Source organism: Zophobas morio, unplaced genomic scaffold (genome assembly GCF_036711695.1).
Source record: "Zophobas morio isolate AGI-343-1 ecotype UQ-CSIRO unplaced genomic scaffold, CSIRO_AGI_Zmor_V1 ptg000022l, whole genome shotgun sequence".
NCBI lineage: Eukaryota > Metazoa > Arthropoda > Insecta > Coleoptera > Tenebrionidae > Zophobas > Zophobas morio.
Window position 1 is genome coordinate 3,703,972 of NW_026972127.1, and position 16,043 is coordinate 3,720,014.

The 16,043-nt window shown below is 39.6% G+C and overlaps 3 protein-coding genes across 14 annotated transcripts in view; 1 reads left to right on the top strand and 2 right to left on the bottom strand.

Moving 5' to 3' along the window:
* LOC135133773 (serine/threonine-protein kinase mig-15) overlaps positions 1 to 3,601 on the top strand; it is a 55,945-nt gene extending 52,344 nt beyond the window's left edge. For 6 of the 7 annotated variants that reach the window (XM_064062278.1, XM_064062283.1, XM_064062280.1 and 3 more), the window contains 5 exons: positions 1,100 to 1,361; positions 1,413 to 1,633; positions 1,685 to 2,002; positions 2,053 to 2,187; positions 2,379 to 3,601. In XM_064062278.1, coding sequence (XP_063918348.1) covers positions 1,100 to 1,361; positions 1,413 to 1,633; positions 1,685 to 2,002; positions 2,053 to 2,187; positions 2,379 to 2,627 — 1,185 coding nt within the window. In that variant the 3' untranslated portion in view covers positions 2,628 to 3,601. The remainder of the gene's footprint in view (positions 1 to 1,099; positions 1,362 to 1,412; positions 1,634 to 1,684; positions 2,003 to 2,052; positions 2,188 to 2,378) is intronic. The other variant, XM_064062282.1, reaches the window with a different exon arrangement.
* A 318-nt stretch (positions 3,602 to 3,919) lies between these two features.
* On the bottom strand, positions 3,920 to 4,703 carry LOC135133632 (small ribosomal subunit protein mS25). The gene is made up of 4 exons (XM_064062087.1): positions 4,487 to 4,703; positions 4,324 to 4,430; positions 4,188 to 4,275; positions 3,920 to 4,136 (listed from the first exon to the last, which is right to left on the bottom strand). Exons 1-4 carry the CDS (start codon positions 4,621 to 4,623, stop codon positions 3,962 to 3,964), a joined length of 507 nt encoding a protein of 168 aa, XP_063918157.1. The 5' UTR covers positions 4,624 to 4,703; the 3' UTR covers positions 3,920 to 3,961.
* Positions 4,704 to 5,354: 651 nt separating this feature from the next.
* LOC135133740 (growth factor receptor-bound protein 14-like) overlaps positions 5,355 to 16,043 on the bottom strand; it is a 165,956-nt gene continuing 155,267 nt past the window's right edge. For all 6 annotated transcript variants that reach the window (XM_064062234.1, XM_064062235.1, XM_064062233.1 and 3 more), the window contains exons 9-10: positions 7,577 to 7,839; positions 5,355 to 6,526 (exon numbers count right to left, since the gene is read on the bottom strand). In XM_064062234.1, the coding sequence (XP_063918304.1) occupies positions 6,229 to 6,526; positions 7,577 to 7,839 (561 nt within the window). In that variant the 3' untranslated portion in view covers positions 5,355 to 6,228. The remainder of the gene's footprint in view (positions 6,527 to 7,576; positions 7,840 to 16,043) is intronic.

The window sequence follows — 16,043 nt, forward strand, 5'->3', positions numbered from 1 at the left end:
TATTATTGAGAACACACTAAAATTTCGCAGCTCGCGGTAAACGGTGCTACATATGCAAGAAGTATTTTTTGGTAGTGGTGATAAAGTGCAGATTATTTATTAACGGACTGTGTCTATATGGTCGAATTGAGTTTCTTTATTATGATTAAAATGTCTTTTTTTATCCGAGTCGCGTCAACTTTTTCAGTAGTTCCTCATAAAAATTCAGCGGCACGCACCTTGCATTATCTTGAAGCTCTATAAATTTGTCGTCTCCTTAAAATTTGCACAGGATGTGTGCTCCTGATGGAATATTCATACTTCAGGATATTAAGCTTTTATGCTTTGGAAACTTCGATGTCCCAAGTTTACCCTTCTTGATCCTGAATAATGAACTCCGTCGAAGCAACGAGCATTGTGCAAATAAGACATGTTTTTGTGTTATTTGATAATGTGAAATAGGTGTTCGTCACTAATTTTAATGTCTTTCTCTTTGGTTTTTGCCTAACTGAGTGACGTCCGTAACAACATAAGTGTAACTGTAAGTATGCACCTATTGTTTGTTGTCGTTAATATCGTAGTGTGATAGGTAGTTTGTCATTTCATCGCCATTATCATCTCCTTTTATTTTGTTTTTTGTTTTATTTTATTTTTTCGTTAATAGTTTTTCATTTGGGTTCTGGAAACTAACGGGAAAGACTAATTCCTTAATCCGATTTGGCCCATCGTGGTAACACTAACAACCGCTGCATCATATAATGCTTCCCGCTTTGTTTTTTATTTTCGTTAACACGATGACTCACTGATAAAAACAAAATTTCGTCATTTTTGGACTTTTGCCCGACTTGATTATTTTAAGCAGCTGTTTTTCTCATTACTGTAGTTTTCTATCCCCAGTGGTTGTTTTTGCATCGTGTTTGTATGTTTGTTTGTTTACAAAAGCACCCACTCGGGCAAGGTTCCTTAAAAAAAAAATGGTAAGTGCATGTGGAACCTTGCCACCTACCATTAACCATACGAAAACTGCATCGAAATTAAATATAGTATGACGAATGCTGCTAGTTCTAACCTAAAACCACCACTAAGAATGCCAGTTTCAAGAAATTGTTCTATTTTTCAGTACCGTCAGGCCGTCTCTCCCCACGTTACCCCCTCCCCTAACAAACTATCAACACCCCTTAACGCAAACGCTCTTGCCTTGCAACAGAAACAGCGATCGTTCCTCACGTTCGGCTTCGGCGCCGGTTCGGCTCAGAGTCGGCGAGAATCGCACGTGAACGTGAACGTCACGCCAACGAGTCATGACATTTCCTCGGACACCCCCGAAATCCGAAAATACAAGAAGAGGTTTAACAGCGAGATCCTGTGTGCTGCACTTTGGGGTTCGTCTACTAAAAACTGTTCAACGATTTAGGTTATGCAAGTTTTTTCAGGTGTCAATCTTTTGATCGGAACGGAGCACGGCCTCATGTTGCTCGACAGGAGCGGTCAAGGGAAGGTCTATCAGTTGATATCGAGGAGGCGGTTCCAGCAGATGGAGGTGCTGGAGGGGCAGAATATCCTCGTCACGATTTCCGGAAAGAAAAATCGCGTTCGGGTGTATTACCTCAGCTGGCTGAAGAGCAAGATCCTCAGAACGGACGGCGTGAGCGACGTAAGTTGGTGCGATTGCCAGCGAAAGTGAGTTAAGGTGGGTGTGTTTCAGCAAGTGGAGAGGAGGAACGGGTGGATCAACGTGGGTGATCTTCAGGGTGCTGTCCATTTCAAAATAGTCAAGTATGAAAGGATCAAGTTTCTGGTGATAGCGTTAAAAGACAGTATTGAAATTTATGCGTGGGCACCCAAGCCGTACCATAAATTTATGGCGTTTAAGTCGTTCTGCGAACTGACGTACAGGCCGCTTCTGGTCGATTTGACGGTGGAAGAGGGCACGAGACTTAAAGTGATATACGGCAGTGCTGACGGGTTTCACGCTGTCGATTTGGACTCGGCCAGTGTTTATGATATCTACTTACCTAAACACGTAAGTTCACGGGAAGTCACAAATCGTTGAGTATAAAAAAAATTTTGCAGACGCAAAGTGCTATCTCTCCACACTGTATAGTTACTTTACCAAATAGTAACGGAATGCAGCTGTTGCTTTGTTATGATAACGAAGGTGTATATGTGAATACTTACGGTAGAGTGTCCAAAAACATGCTATTGCAGGTAAGAACCATTAGCTGTACTTCGTCCAATCCAATACTAATTATCCTATCAATTAACGTTGCGAAGTCCGTACAAAATTTCTACAGAACACCCGCTAGCCGAGGCGGCAAATCCGCTACCCCTTCCTTAATTAACCAAATCTTGCACGAATCGTCGTTAATTCAATTAATTATGTTGATTCGGTGTTTTAGTGGGGAGAAATGCCCACGTCAGTGGCGTACATCGGCACGGGCCAGATAATGGGCTGGGGCAATAAGGCAATCGAAATCCGTTCAGTGGAGTCGGGCCACCTGGACGGCGTCTTCATGCACAAGAAGGCTCAGCGTTTGAAGTTTTTGTGCGAACGTAACGACAAAGTATTCTTTTCGAGCGCCAAAAGCGGTTCCAGCTGTCAGATCTACTTTATGACCTTGAATAAGCCCGGCATGGCCAACTGGTAGTAACCTCAACTTTTATAACAGTTAATATCAAGTGTAATTAATAGTTCGTTTGTGATCAGTGAACCGAAAACGAGAGAGAGAGCGAGAGAAAGGATTCATTAAAAAAGTAAATGAAGTATGGGAGAGTAAGGAGACGGGCAAATAGTACAATGTAATTTAGATCAAATTGAACATAACTAAGTCGGATTGGCGCTAAGTTCGGACCGGCCGATTCGAGATTGAAAAAGTATTTGTATGGGGTTACATGAGGTGTCGCCGATTTCTGAAGTAGTTCCTTCGTTTTATTTGTTTTACTGTTGGTAACAATAATCGAAGTACAATTCCAGTTTTGGTCAGCAATAATTGTTTAAAAAACGGACTAAATCAAAGCGGAACTATTCAAAAATCGCATCAATGAAGTAGTATCGGTGCCAAGAGGATGTTAGTGAACTGATAAATGCTCACTAAGAAACTAGTTAAGTCCAATTATTATAAAAAATATATTAGCTTAATGTGACTAAAGTTCGGCAATTGGTTCTTGGCGAATTTCGGTCACTTTTTTTTGTACATACTTCATTATTTCTGATGCCTAGTGCACACAGTATAGAGACCGTTGTACCGTCTTGTTTCGCTTTTACTTTTGTTTCGATTTTTCCATTGATTGTGGTTGCGAAACGTGCGATTTTATACTAAAGTTGAATTAGTAATAAAATGGTTTTTTTTTTGGGTGCAATGAAGACTGTATATTTACTATAATTTATATGTATGACCAATGATCTGGAGGTCTCCTCTTAGCCAGTTGTTCTTTTTATTATATATATTTTTTTGTGGCCTATTTGTATGTTATCTTGCTTTTCTGCTCTTTTTATAATAATTTTCCCAAAGAATTGGTAAGTGTGATTTTTTTATTATAAAGTTAACAATTTCTATATAAAATCATTTTTATTATTAATATAATTCCGAACAGTAACGTTATTATAATATTCTGTATTATAGCACGATGTTTTATTGATACCCGTCCGCTTTCCATTAGTCCCGATACGACGCATGCGTCGCTTTGAAAGTCAAATTGAAGCGAAGTTAGCAGTGTTTGAAAGGAGTAACCGTAATGAAGTTGGCTTCAGATCTGAGTTTCCAAACAAACTCCGACGAAAATTGAATGGAATCATTGTAATCAACTTCACACCAATTCCTAAACCCAACAGGTAAGACAGAGGGAGCGATACAGATATCTATTAATATGATAGAAGATGTAGTACAACTAAAACGTTCAACATTTCTGAACTAATTCCTCAAAGGTGAAAAAAGCTACATTCTATAATTCATCTAGATTTAATTGAGAAACTACACAGTATTTACATATCTTTCTTATATATGAACTTGCCCCTCATGTGCTCTGGTAATGGTACTATACTCGGACATGGAATCTGACCTGGTATCTCACAAATGCAGTGTCGATCACAAGCAACACCAAAATTGGCTGGATTATCTTTCTTTTCTTTCGAGATTGCTTCAGCCTCTAATACTTCTCTGAAATAAGAAAAAGTTGGATACTGTTGATGCCTATTATAGAACCTTTACTTTGTTTTGCCTATAACTTGAATCAAGTGTTCAAGGATTTCGTCTTTGCTTTTATTATCAACATCAATGAGCATTTCGTCGCCTGTATCTAAAATACAACGTCGTAAAAGGTACTGGTGACATAATTACAATTTACCATAAAAACATCGAACAAATGGTGATGGCGTTAGATTCTTGAAAGTGGCTATTTGTACGTGCGGATTCTTATACTGGACCTGTGGCAAGCACCAGAACACAAATTCTCTAAAATCACCAACCATTAGACGTGAATTTGGTTAACAATGAACACATAACCATACTTCGCCCCTTTGTTATTTTGTCCATTTAAATGGTAATGAACTGCCATAATCTTGATTTGCTCCTTCAGAATTAAGCGCCCGGCTTCTAAAAATTTTAAAGTTCTCCGAATTGGAGCTGGTCCTATCATAAACGGCATTTTGGGATAGAAATTGTGCTGATAACCTACAAAAACGAAACACAAAAAAGTGAGGTTAGATGTGACAAAGTGGCGCCCTCTGATGCGTGAATTTCAATATAAACTGATTGTTAGTTTGGTTGCCTACCCACGAGGGGCGACTAGTTTTTTTAATGTAAAGTACAGGCACCAAACATGGCATGTCATAAATTTATCTGCATATACTGCTTCATAATAAAAAGTCAGCAGGAAGAGTAGGTCCGATCTTTACTAGGTTTTGCGCACAAAATTTCTGTTATTTGGTTTAATTCTCAGAAACTACCACAACCCTGTTATGTGGACTCTAACGGCCCTAAGAGATTGTAATTTACACCGTTTGAAGTTCTCTGACGAATCTATTTTTGTTTACAAAGAATCATCACATTTAAAAAAAAAACAATATGAGGATCTCGAACTGAGATACTCCAATTGCGGAGTTTTTTCCGATAAAGTTTACGTATGGAAACAAACAAGTTTTAAATGTGTATTTCTGAATATTTTGATATATTCAGAGCACGAAGTTGTGGTGGGCCTAGTCATTATGAAGATTGAAGACATCTTACGTCTTACACTTCTAACGGTAGGTTTCCTGTTTCCGTCGATCTGTCGTCTTTGAAAATTTATTACAGATATTCCTTCCAAAAGGTTGATGACTTTAGGCGAGTTTAACCGTTTTTCTACCTCAATATTGAACGGAAAAGTGAAACGCCAAATTCAAATGTTAAATTTACTTCAAGTTGTCATCTACAAGAGTACAAAATAATGGGATGTACTAGTGTAATAGAACGAAAACATACAAATAATCAGCTCAGTCAATGGTGAATGCAGCTGAACCTGTCAGTGTGTGTAAGTACTATTACTATTTGCTTTGCTATGATGTGATTTCCACAAGGATGATTGAAATGAAAACGAAAACGTGTGCGAAACATTACATAAATAAAGTTAATGATGTAGATGTAGAAGCAAGTTTTACAAAAAATACTGTGTTTAAATAACGATTAATGTTTAACTGAATACTTAACTAAATATCACATCTACACAAATTAAATCTATTAGTATATTGCTCTCCTATAAATAATGTAATTTTTGGTTTAATTATGCCTAAGATATCGAAATACTCGAATATCAGGGTTACAATTTTCTTAGAACTAAAGAAGAAATCTTACCTAAACTACAAACTACACAAATGGTGTGAATTTTTTCGTATAAACATTTTTTTTTTTAAGAATATCAAATATATTTTTAATCCACACCAAAACAACCACAGCCTTTCTCAGAATTTATTTCGAAAAAGAGATTATAAACTAGTTTTTTTCACCCTGTTATCAATGAGATTTAATACTGAATCATATTAACTGTAAAATACAAAAGAAAAATAAATATCATCCCTGTAAAATTCGCAGTCGTACCAAGTATAAACTTCTCCCGTGCCGACATAGTACAGGAAACAACGGTCATCTACTGTATAAATGGAGAAACGTGCGACGGCCCCCGACGTGGACAAACAGATCGTTCCTCACTCGGACGCCTCTGCACTCGCGAATTAATAAATTAAGTCATTTCGTAAAAGTCATGAAATGCACTAGACTAAATGCTCCCGGTGACCGGCGACGTCTGGCCGCAAGTGGACGAGTTCACAGGCGAACAATTCTGCACGACGTAGTGCGTAAGTCTCGTAGGTAAACATCCAGCGTTCAACTGATAGAATTCGACGAGCTGCAGCAGGTCGTAGAACTTCGTCACGCCGCTGTCCAGAGAGAAAACGTGCGATTCCCGCACGGGGTCCAGGATCGGGGTGATCTGGGCGTGCAGCACCTTGCCCCCGCATTTGTACGTCAAGACGAACGCCCCCGGGTTCGACCGGCTCTCCCTCACCAGGAACACCCTGCAACAAAGAGAAACGCAAAATCAGAAAAAAAAATCGCTCACAATATGAATGAATATGCATTAGCAGCGTCTGTACGAGAGAGATAGCCATATCATCTTTTATATTATTCATGTTCAGGAACAAAGAAGTTAAAAATACTTTTTCGGGCTAAATTTAAGCGCACCGAGTCAGCCTTCGGGTGGCGTTTTAATTGGAATGAAGAAGGAAAACGGTGAAAAATCAACACGACCTGCCGTAACCCGTTCATTAGAACTCGGGATTCAGTTACGACTTATTGATGACGCGAAATATTACATTACACGTTAACAATAATAGTCATTTCCGTCGGTTTAGCGTCGCGCCAGTTCTTAATAATAGTCAACGGGAGAACAATGCTGGACTTGATCGTAAATTAAAAACTGAAAGAGCGCGAAGGCTAATGAAACCTTGATCTCGCTCAACTAACAATAAGTAATAGATGTCCTATATTGAGATAAGTCGGCTTTAATTAAGAGCGAGCTCTCTTGAGATTTACAGAAGTGCTATTCAGAACGTTATCGGTGGATAATAACCGTGCCGGGGTTAATGATACTGTGACGTTTTTACGAATTTTGAAGCTCCGCCTGTTTCTAGGCACCCTTTGATTACTTTCTTTTGTGTGCATATCTTTATTTAAACTATTTATATACAGGCTGTTCCAATGGTTTGATGGCGAAAGACGACTGGACTTTGAACTCGTTTAAAACTGCAACTACAAGTGTTTCGAATATGCAGACCACTTGATTTTAATCACACAGTCATCTTTTTTTATTAACGGAACGGCCTATATATTTTTAAAGATCTAGATCTACAGCAATAAAGCAAACTGAATGAACGTATGTACTACAAAAGTATATATGTATGTAGAAGTTCGGGAATTTCCCAATGTCCCTGATTATTTCGAGTTAAAATATTAACGCCCGCTGTGCCCCACATCCTACTTTAAACCGGCATCCTCGTGACATTCTCAAGAAAACGTCACCCCCAGCTTCCCTCGTCAACCCATTTATTAATAATCAATTTCCTTACCCGTCCACAGTTCCGTGTTTAGTGACTAGTGCCGTCGCTTGGTCCCTGCTCATGCCGCTGTGAAACCAAGGCTGCGTAATGTGCACCCCCGATTCAATACCTTGTGGATAAAGGCTGGTCGGGGGTGGCCTGCACGGGGGTCGCCACCTCCTTTTCCACGAATAGCCTTCCGCTACGGCAATTGCCTTCGCCTCCTTCGGATCCTCAACTATGCGGCCAACGGATCCGGTGAAGTCCATCGCAACCCTCGATCTGACAGATTCCTGGAACAACGGAAAATTTACCAATGCTGGATACTCCTGCGGAATGTAAATAATGCCCGATGCATTAGTAATACGGGATTCGGGGAAGGCTAAGGACTCGTTCACACGCGATCTTGTCCGCGTACTGCGTGCGCTCGTAAATATCGGGTGATATTTTTACGACAACGTCCATAATTTGCGGCAGCCTGTGGTGATATAAAAGTTAAATCGAATGCATTGCCTGGGAGAGATTAGCGTAACGCCGGAGGGTGCAACGGTGTAAAAATTTCATCACGAATTTATTGCTACACGCACCACCTTGGGACGACCACGTAGTGTGAACGAGGGCTAAGAACATCAACTCGATGCCGGTAAATCAACGGTAAACACGGGCTCTGTTTGCGCGTCTTACCTAAATTTGTCTTGTGATCTTGCGCTATTGATTGGGTTGACAGTAAAGGGTGGGAAAAATCATTAAAATTATGGATCAACTGGAACTTGAATTATTTAAGATTTTAAATTGGCGGAAAGTCACACTTAAACCATACTCCGTTTACCGAACAGATGGAGTTGTAAAAATGCGTTATACATTCGCTGTTTCCTCCCGGTTTTCGTGGTTTTTACCGATATCTCAAAAAACTGGCCAATGTTGGATACTTCCAACGGAATGTCCGCTGCATTAGTAACATTGGCTTCAGCGAACCATAAAGATATAACTTGATGCCGCAGGTAGATTCACAGTAAACACGGGGTTTATTTGTCTGTGGGTACGCGTCTTACCTAAATCTTATAATCTTGTTGTATTGATCAGACTTAGTCGTAAGGTGGGTAGTACAAATAATGCAGTTTTGGCTTTGAATGTTGTCGACCACGTGACATTGGAAATTATACAAAGACCTATATAACTTGCGGCATTAATTAATTACAAGTTTCCAAAAACGTCATTATGCACTGACACCGTGTACTTTGGTCTCCGACTTTACAAACAATGAAAAAAAAATGTACGCCAACCTTGATTACTTATCAACTGTCCGGTGCAGGATATGCAGTACGAATTCTAACCTTGTAGATTTTAAAATAACAGCAAAGGACGACTTCCGGTCTGACAGGAAGTGCTTTAAATACACAATCGAGGAAATTTGCAAGAAATTTGAATGAAAACATTCGAAACTGCTCTTCTGTGTAGCGAAATCGGCTTCTCATTCATTATAAATTCGCTCTATATAGTAAACATACCCTGTTTACCACAGCGAATAATTAATGCAACGACCTAGTGGCCGAGTCGCAAAAACTTTATCAACTCTATGTTGGTGCAACAAACTCGTAACCGACGTAAATAGCGTGTCGTATTTATTTTTACCCGAGCCGTGCATTTACTACGACCCTGTCACCGTCAAATCCGACAAGCAGGTGTTTTGTCTGCCGTCCGCGTCACCACCTACATCCACATATCTCAAATTTTCGACCTTGGACGAGTCACGTTGACTGATCGCGCTTTCCAAATTCGCGAAATGAAGCTGCGAAAGTGAAGGTTCCGCGGACCGCGTTGCCATAGCCACATCAAAGACGGCTGCGTTAAGGTAACGCGATTTTCCCCCCGAAGCGAGGAAACAGAATTCGGTCATTCATCACCCCACGTCACACGCACGCACATTATAAAGTGTTAAAATATAGGTATATAACGTGGAAAACCGGCAAATGTACATTATTACGTCGGGGGAAAGCGAAATGTTCAACTCGGCGGAAAAACGAACGAACGTGGAAATCGGTTTCGATGTGCAAAAAGAGAAGATTTGTCATAGGGTCGTCTGAAGGGCACCTCTGCATGCGAGTTGGCGTGACAGCAATTATCCCGGACAAAAGACGATCGCTGCCGAGCCGCCCATGCACAATAACGCGAATTTCCATAAAAATTTTAATCTGCTCGGATAGTCTTACGTAACAATCGACGATCGCTGCACGGGAAGGACACATACTGTCTCCAAGTGATACAACGGAAGTAATGGTTCTATTGCGCTCGAAGGGTTGCTACACCAAATATCAAAAGTGGGTTGCAATAGAATAAAAAAAATTTGGACGCCTTGTGGAGGCACCTAGCACCTGGGAGAAGCGTTTTTTTCGGAGGAACCCGCGCGGAGGTGGGGGTAATTAGCGAGCGATCTACTCGACGTTCCGTATGGACACGTGAAGTTTGGGACTGGCCGGAAAATATCTTGGCACATTGTTCATCGTCAGCTGAAATCGCTAATTTATACCGGTCGGCCTTGAACGCGGGGCACGAATGTGGGTTGATCTCGTCTTACGTAACCGCATTAATGATGGTAACTGATATACCGGGCTTCCACTACCGAAAAGAATCCAATTAATAAACGAAAAAGAACAAAATGCTACAAATAAACGATTACATAAAGAGATCGGTCGGAGATGGACGCGTGCGATAAGGCTGACATGTGTTGTGATCGGACAGCAGTAAATGCGACCTTGGAATGATGCTGCTCCAGCAAGTCGGATACAACTACCTACTATTACTACTACACTGTAAGCGATACTCCAACTTGTTCTTTTATAATTACAGATTGTACTACCATGACATGAAGGTTTGTATGGGACCCGAGCAAAAGGTCCGGCACTTTTTGCTTCAAACGAAGGGCAAACAAGACACAAAAATACAACGAAATAAAGTACAAAACGTAATCAGATACAATACAAAATGCAAAACTGGAAACTCATACATGTTTCAGCCAGGATATGTGAAACTACTGAAATGTGAACAGTACACCCAAAGGATATTTTAACGATAAGTCAACATGAACAACGCCGAATTTACATTTGAATAATATTCATTGCACGTTGCTGCAAAATGAAATATTTGGAAAGGCGCAGTACTTTCAAATGGAAATAATGAAAATATAGTGTAACGGGATGGGTTTTAAGTCATTAAACCGTACCATTAAATTATATTATGTCACATAAAGATAGTATGTTTTGCATAATTCGTTTCCATTTGTCTCATTTCTACACTGGAACGTTATTTTGCGAGACGGTTTTAAAAAAGTATCTGTCTAAGCCCTTATTAGATCGTTTATCCATAAATGTCTAGTACAAAAGAAGTATAAAGCTATCTCAGTAAGGTCTTATTAAAAAAAAATAACGACGTATCAAGCTCTGACTACGCAAGAACAAAACAGAAATCCCAATAAACCATAATGGAACTTGCCAAAGTGAGCTGAACTGGCAATTTTAAAGACAAAAAATCTTCAACACCGCCCAAACTCGAACCCAACGCTCGCTTTAGTCAAATATTTAATTTTCAACAGTTTTAAACATTCAAAGTTCAAGTTTTGTAACGTGTGTTTACCTATTTCCTAATGCTTTTACACATCTGTACGTTTGTTTTTTTGCGTTTTTTTTTCAGAACTCCTCTGTCATGTATAAGCTTATTCATATCGCATGAATAGAAGTCAATTGCGGAGCAGGTACACCTACGGGTGCTTTTAGGAAATTACAATAAATACGAGGAAAATTACGAAAGGCAATTTTAGGAAAATTACGTACGACCAACAGGTTACTACAAGGTCGTTTGTAATTGGGAATGTCTCTTGAATGACACATAATTGCGAGATAATTTTTTGAATAAACCAGGAAATGAAGATTTTTCTCTAATCAAATCAAGATGATCAACGTAGAAAAATTACTGCCTGAATAAGAAGCGCTCATTATTCGTAACGATGTTAAATTGATAAACCGGCAAATTATGTTAATCCCGCACTCACGCCAAAAATAAACGAGATAAAATTCCGTGTTCCAACATACTCGAAAAAATCCGGAACTGCCATTAAAAATATTTGCCGAATGACGAGGCGAATTCCCGTAATATCTGGAATCATCAATGCAAATTACATTTTTAACCACCAATTTTAACGCGCTTCCATATTTTCCGACATCCTGTAATTTTGACGTTTAATAATCGATAAAGCGGTCTGGCCCTGCTGTATTCTTTCCGTTTTTCCCCCGCACGCAGTCCCGTTTTCAATTTAACTCGGCGCAAGCAAAACCAAAAGGCCTGTCGTGTCGACGTTACACAAAAATGTTTTTCCAAATCCCGACTCCAGTCCGAAACGCCAAATCCGCGCCGGTAGCTACCAGCTCGACACAAATGAAATTTAAACTATCTTAATACGTGTAAAGCTAGACAGGCATAATGTACACCTTATCTGGAAGTTGGATGTTTCGCTGCGGCTCTGAATAAATAAGGAAGAACGTCAAAACTCGCGTTAGCTGAATTAAATCAGCTCCGAGAGCCGAGATCTGACGGTTATTTGGCACTTTACTTCACCCCGAAACTCATCAGATTATTTAGCATGTTAGTCTCGGCCGGAAATTGCCACTGAAAGTGTCATTTGGCTCGTTACGTCGCGGGATTTTTGCCTCCCCTCGAGCGGCCATCGAGCGCCGGGGACGCAGGGGACGCGTCCCCACCACGCGACAAAAAGCTTTCAGAAAAGTTGCTTCGCTCATTTTTTTCTAGGATCGTATTAATTACACACAACTTTTTTCCAAGTTAACCAAGATGTAGTACGACATCCAAACTTGAATGAGGAAGTGAGTTGACGTTCGAAGAGAAAAGTAAAAGTAATCTGCAGCAATAATAATAGATTCTTAATGAAGCCGTAGCGAAAATAGATGCACAAAAGCCGGCCGACACCTCGTGCCGCGACGTTCCCCAAGGCACCACTTACGAGCCTCCACTTTCCGTTGACCTATAGGTGACATTGCAAAATAGTTCGTGGTGCATTTTCCAGTATCATCGGTTCGACTATGACCCGAGGCGACCGAAGAAGCGCCAGTATCTCTGTCGAAACGTTTCTGCGACTTTCGGCATGTAATCTGCACCAGCGGCGGGCTTATCAGAGCGCCAGACCGCCAAGGTCCGCGATAGGAAGGTCGACCAAATCTGAGCGTCGATCTGCGGTTTCGTTCTAATGGAAAACGGTGATAGTGCACACGTGCAAATTAGCCATTGTGGTGATTCCGGAATTTGCAATGCAAATTTGATATGTGGATATGTTAAGTAATTATGTTCGCGAGTGGTTGCTGGCAATGATAAAAGTAGATGCGACATCAGATGTCTGCGGTTTCCTCACCGAGCACAAAGAAACCAGCAAAATTCGTCGGAGATGCGAAAGTCCGGGGCGCGTTAACCTTAACAGGTGTCAATTAACCTAATTCACTTGTGACGTCAACGGCGAGGTCTATTGTTTACCTAGGGCAATTAATAAAGCGGCGGCGGCTGTATTTTTTAAAAGATGCAAATATCTTTGCTGTTGTTTGTTGTATGCAATTTTGTTGTTGGTTTGTAAATTTTCTAGAAATTTCAACACTCCACTTGAAGAGGCAAACGAACTCGGATTGTACCCAAACCAAAGAACTCGGTAACATTTTGATCAGATTTGTTACCGATTTCTATTCATTCCAAAGTGTGGTATTGATCTCACGATAAGTTAAAACATCTGAGGCACTTGTCAATCTAATAGAAAATCTGCCACGGAATTTGATCAAACTATCTAATACATTGATTGATTGTGTGTCGGTACCTTTGGGGCCCGAAACTATTTCAAAAGGTAAATGGAACATAAAAGGTTTCAAATATTTAGGTACGACCTTTAAAAATGTAAACTCTTAATTAATTAAATTGCGTCCTTGGCGAACTGATCAGTTTTCCTGGATCATTATGATAGGTCAGTTATGTGTGACAAGTAATTAAACTAATTTATTCTATTTTAGAACCATAATCTTATTTATAAGCACCCAAATGCGGGCTTAAATTGGCCTTTTTAGCACAAATCTGTCAAAAATTGCTAAGCAACAATTGACTGTTCATTTACACTAATCAATTAATTATTCAAACACGCTTCGATATTCAACGTTTTTCTTAAGCTGGAAAAATAATATTTTATCAAATCATCACCTGACCGACTTCAAATTCCTCTAAACTTTCGTTTGAATAAAGGTTTTCCGCTTCTTTAATTTACATTTTGAAAAACGAATTATCAAATAATCAACGTGGTATCCATAACAACATCAAAATAATAGCCAGCTATGTATTAAAATTCGCATCGGCACAATTCACACAGTCTTGCCGAAAATACTCAATATTTCGTTAAAAATAGTTTAGAAACTAAAATAGAATAAAACGTTGTATGTACCACGTGCATAATTGTCGATTGTGGCACTCGGGAAATTAAAAGCCCTCCTTCGTCGGGCTTTAAACATTCCCTCGTGCCACAATCTCCCTGATTATGCCCTTAATACATAAATAACTATTATGAAACTTTATGGCGATAATTACGATTTTATTTTCTTCCCGTTTTATCTAAAGAGATTTACAACTCAAATTATGTTTAAATTAGCGATTATTCATACCGCGATCTTGAGACATCTTATCAGTTACACTAGTTTCCAGGTACTCAAAATTGACCGTTGATACTCGTAACTGTACATTTATAGCTCTAGAAAATACGTTTCAAAAACAAAAGTCTCCATAAATGCCTTCAAAGTAGTTTATAACGCGATAACAATAATCTTCTCGAAGATCATTCGGTACATGCTAATTGGTGACACAATTTCACTTATCTATAGCGGAAAATTCGTTCGAAAATAACCCATCTTACGAGCACTTATCCATAATACTCTCCTCCATTCATAATTATAGGATAAGACTTATCTATCACGCCATTAACGTAATTTGTGTAATTATCAATCCCTCTACAAATGCAAAAATTTCCTATTGTTGTCCCGACCACCCCAAAGCGTCCAAATCTGGCACATTAGCAACAATGTAACAAATACAATTTAAGCAGAACTTTCGCATTAATTGCAGCATTACGCTCTCGAAACGTTTCACAATTCGGTTCTGTTCGCATTCACGTTGCGTAATGGAAAATTATGATGCAGGTTATTAAGAAATAATTGTGGAGAAGAGCCACCATCGTTTTAGTAATAACATCGCCTCTCTTGGGAGTATTGTTTAATTTTAGGCTTCTCTCCAGTACAGGTGTAACTTCACATCGATGATAACGACGAACCTTATTATTAAATTTGGTCCCTAATCCTCGGGGAACAGGTGGGGACTTCCTCCACTTTGTATCTTCCATGTTTTAATTAAATTTGGCGCGAACGAATGCAACAAGATGGATGGTAAGAATATGCAGAAAAGTAGACTAATTAATTGTGGGCGGATCCCAGAACCCTGCGCTCTCACACAAAAGACATTAAAAACCCAGCGGTTCATTCGTAACACTAATTTGTGTTATTGGTAAAGGAATAAAAAGGTTGTTAGTCTAATTTAGTAGGTCTTTCGAGCCACAAGATCGAAATGTGCATCAAATATTCCATTTAATTGTTACGCTGGAAAATTTGTTTCGTCTGGGGAACACAAAAACATCCTAGAGCTAGATGGTTGATCTCGGTTAGCTTCCCCTTACCGTCGTATCTCGTAGAAAATTAGAGTAGGTGTTCTGCCCCCGAATGGAAAACATTCGTATTAATTAGAGAAGATTTAGTGAAGTGATTTACTGATCCTGCGAGATTAAGAAAGCTCATGTAGCTTGTTTGGTTTTAGCGAAGGGGGATCGGGACTTAATGCTCGGAAGGTCTACGAGAATGAGGAATGGATAAAACACGGCAGTTGATTAGATTAGTGCTTTATTTCGTTCGACGTTTCCCAATCTACATCGAAAAACGAGGATTTTTTCCCTACCCTCACCTAAATATAAAACCCCATTTAGACAATAAAGGGAAATGGAAACATTAATAACCCCACCGGTCTCGGTTTATATTCGGATCGAACTTCCTGCAGGGACGTTGAATTTCCTGTTTTGATTTTTATCCAAACAACTCGATCGTTGTGGTGATATTTAAAAAACGCACGGGTTTTATTTCTGTGTCAAAGAATGTGTGTGTGTATAGGCAGATACAAGGGGTGATTAAATGGACACCGACCCCCGAAAACGCTATTTTAACTGAACCGTAAAAATGACTGATTGTTAAATCAAGTGAATGTTTCATGCGAACTAATGGCTCACATTTCGTTTTCAAATATTCACAAGTGAAAGAAAAACACGGCGCTCGTAAAAGACATTTATGATATTTTTGCAACCTTTCGGCTTTTAGAAATCTTTGTGGGGAGCCATTCCGAAGTTCTAAATTCTCCCTGCTAACTAACC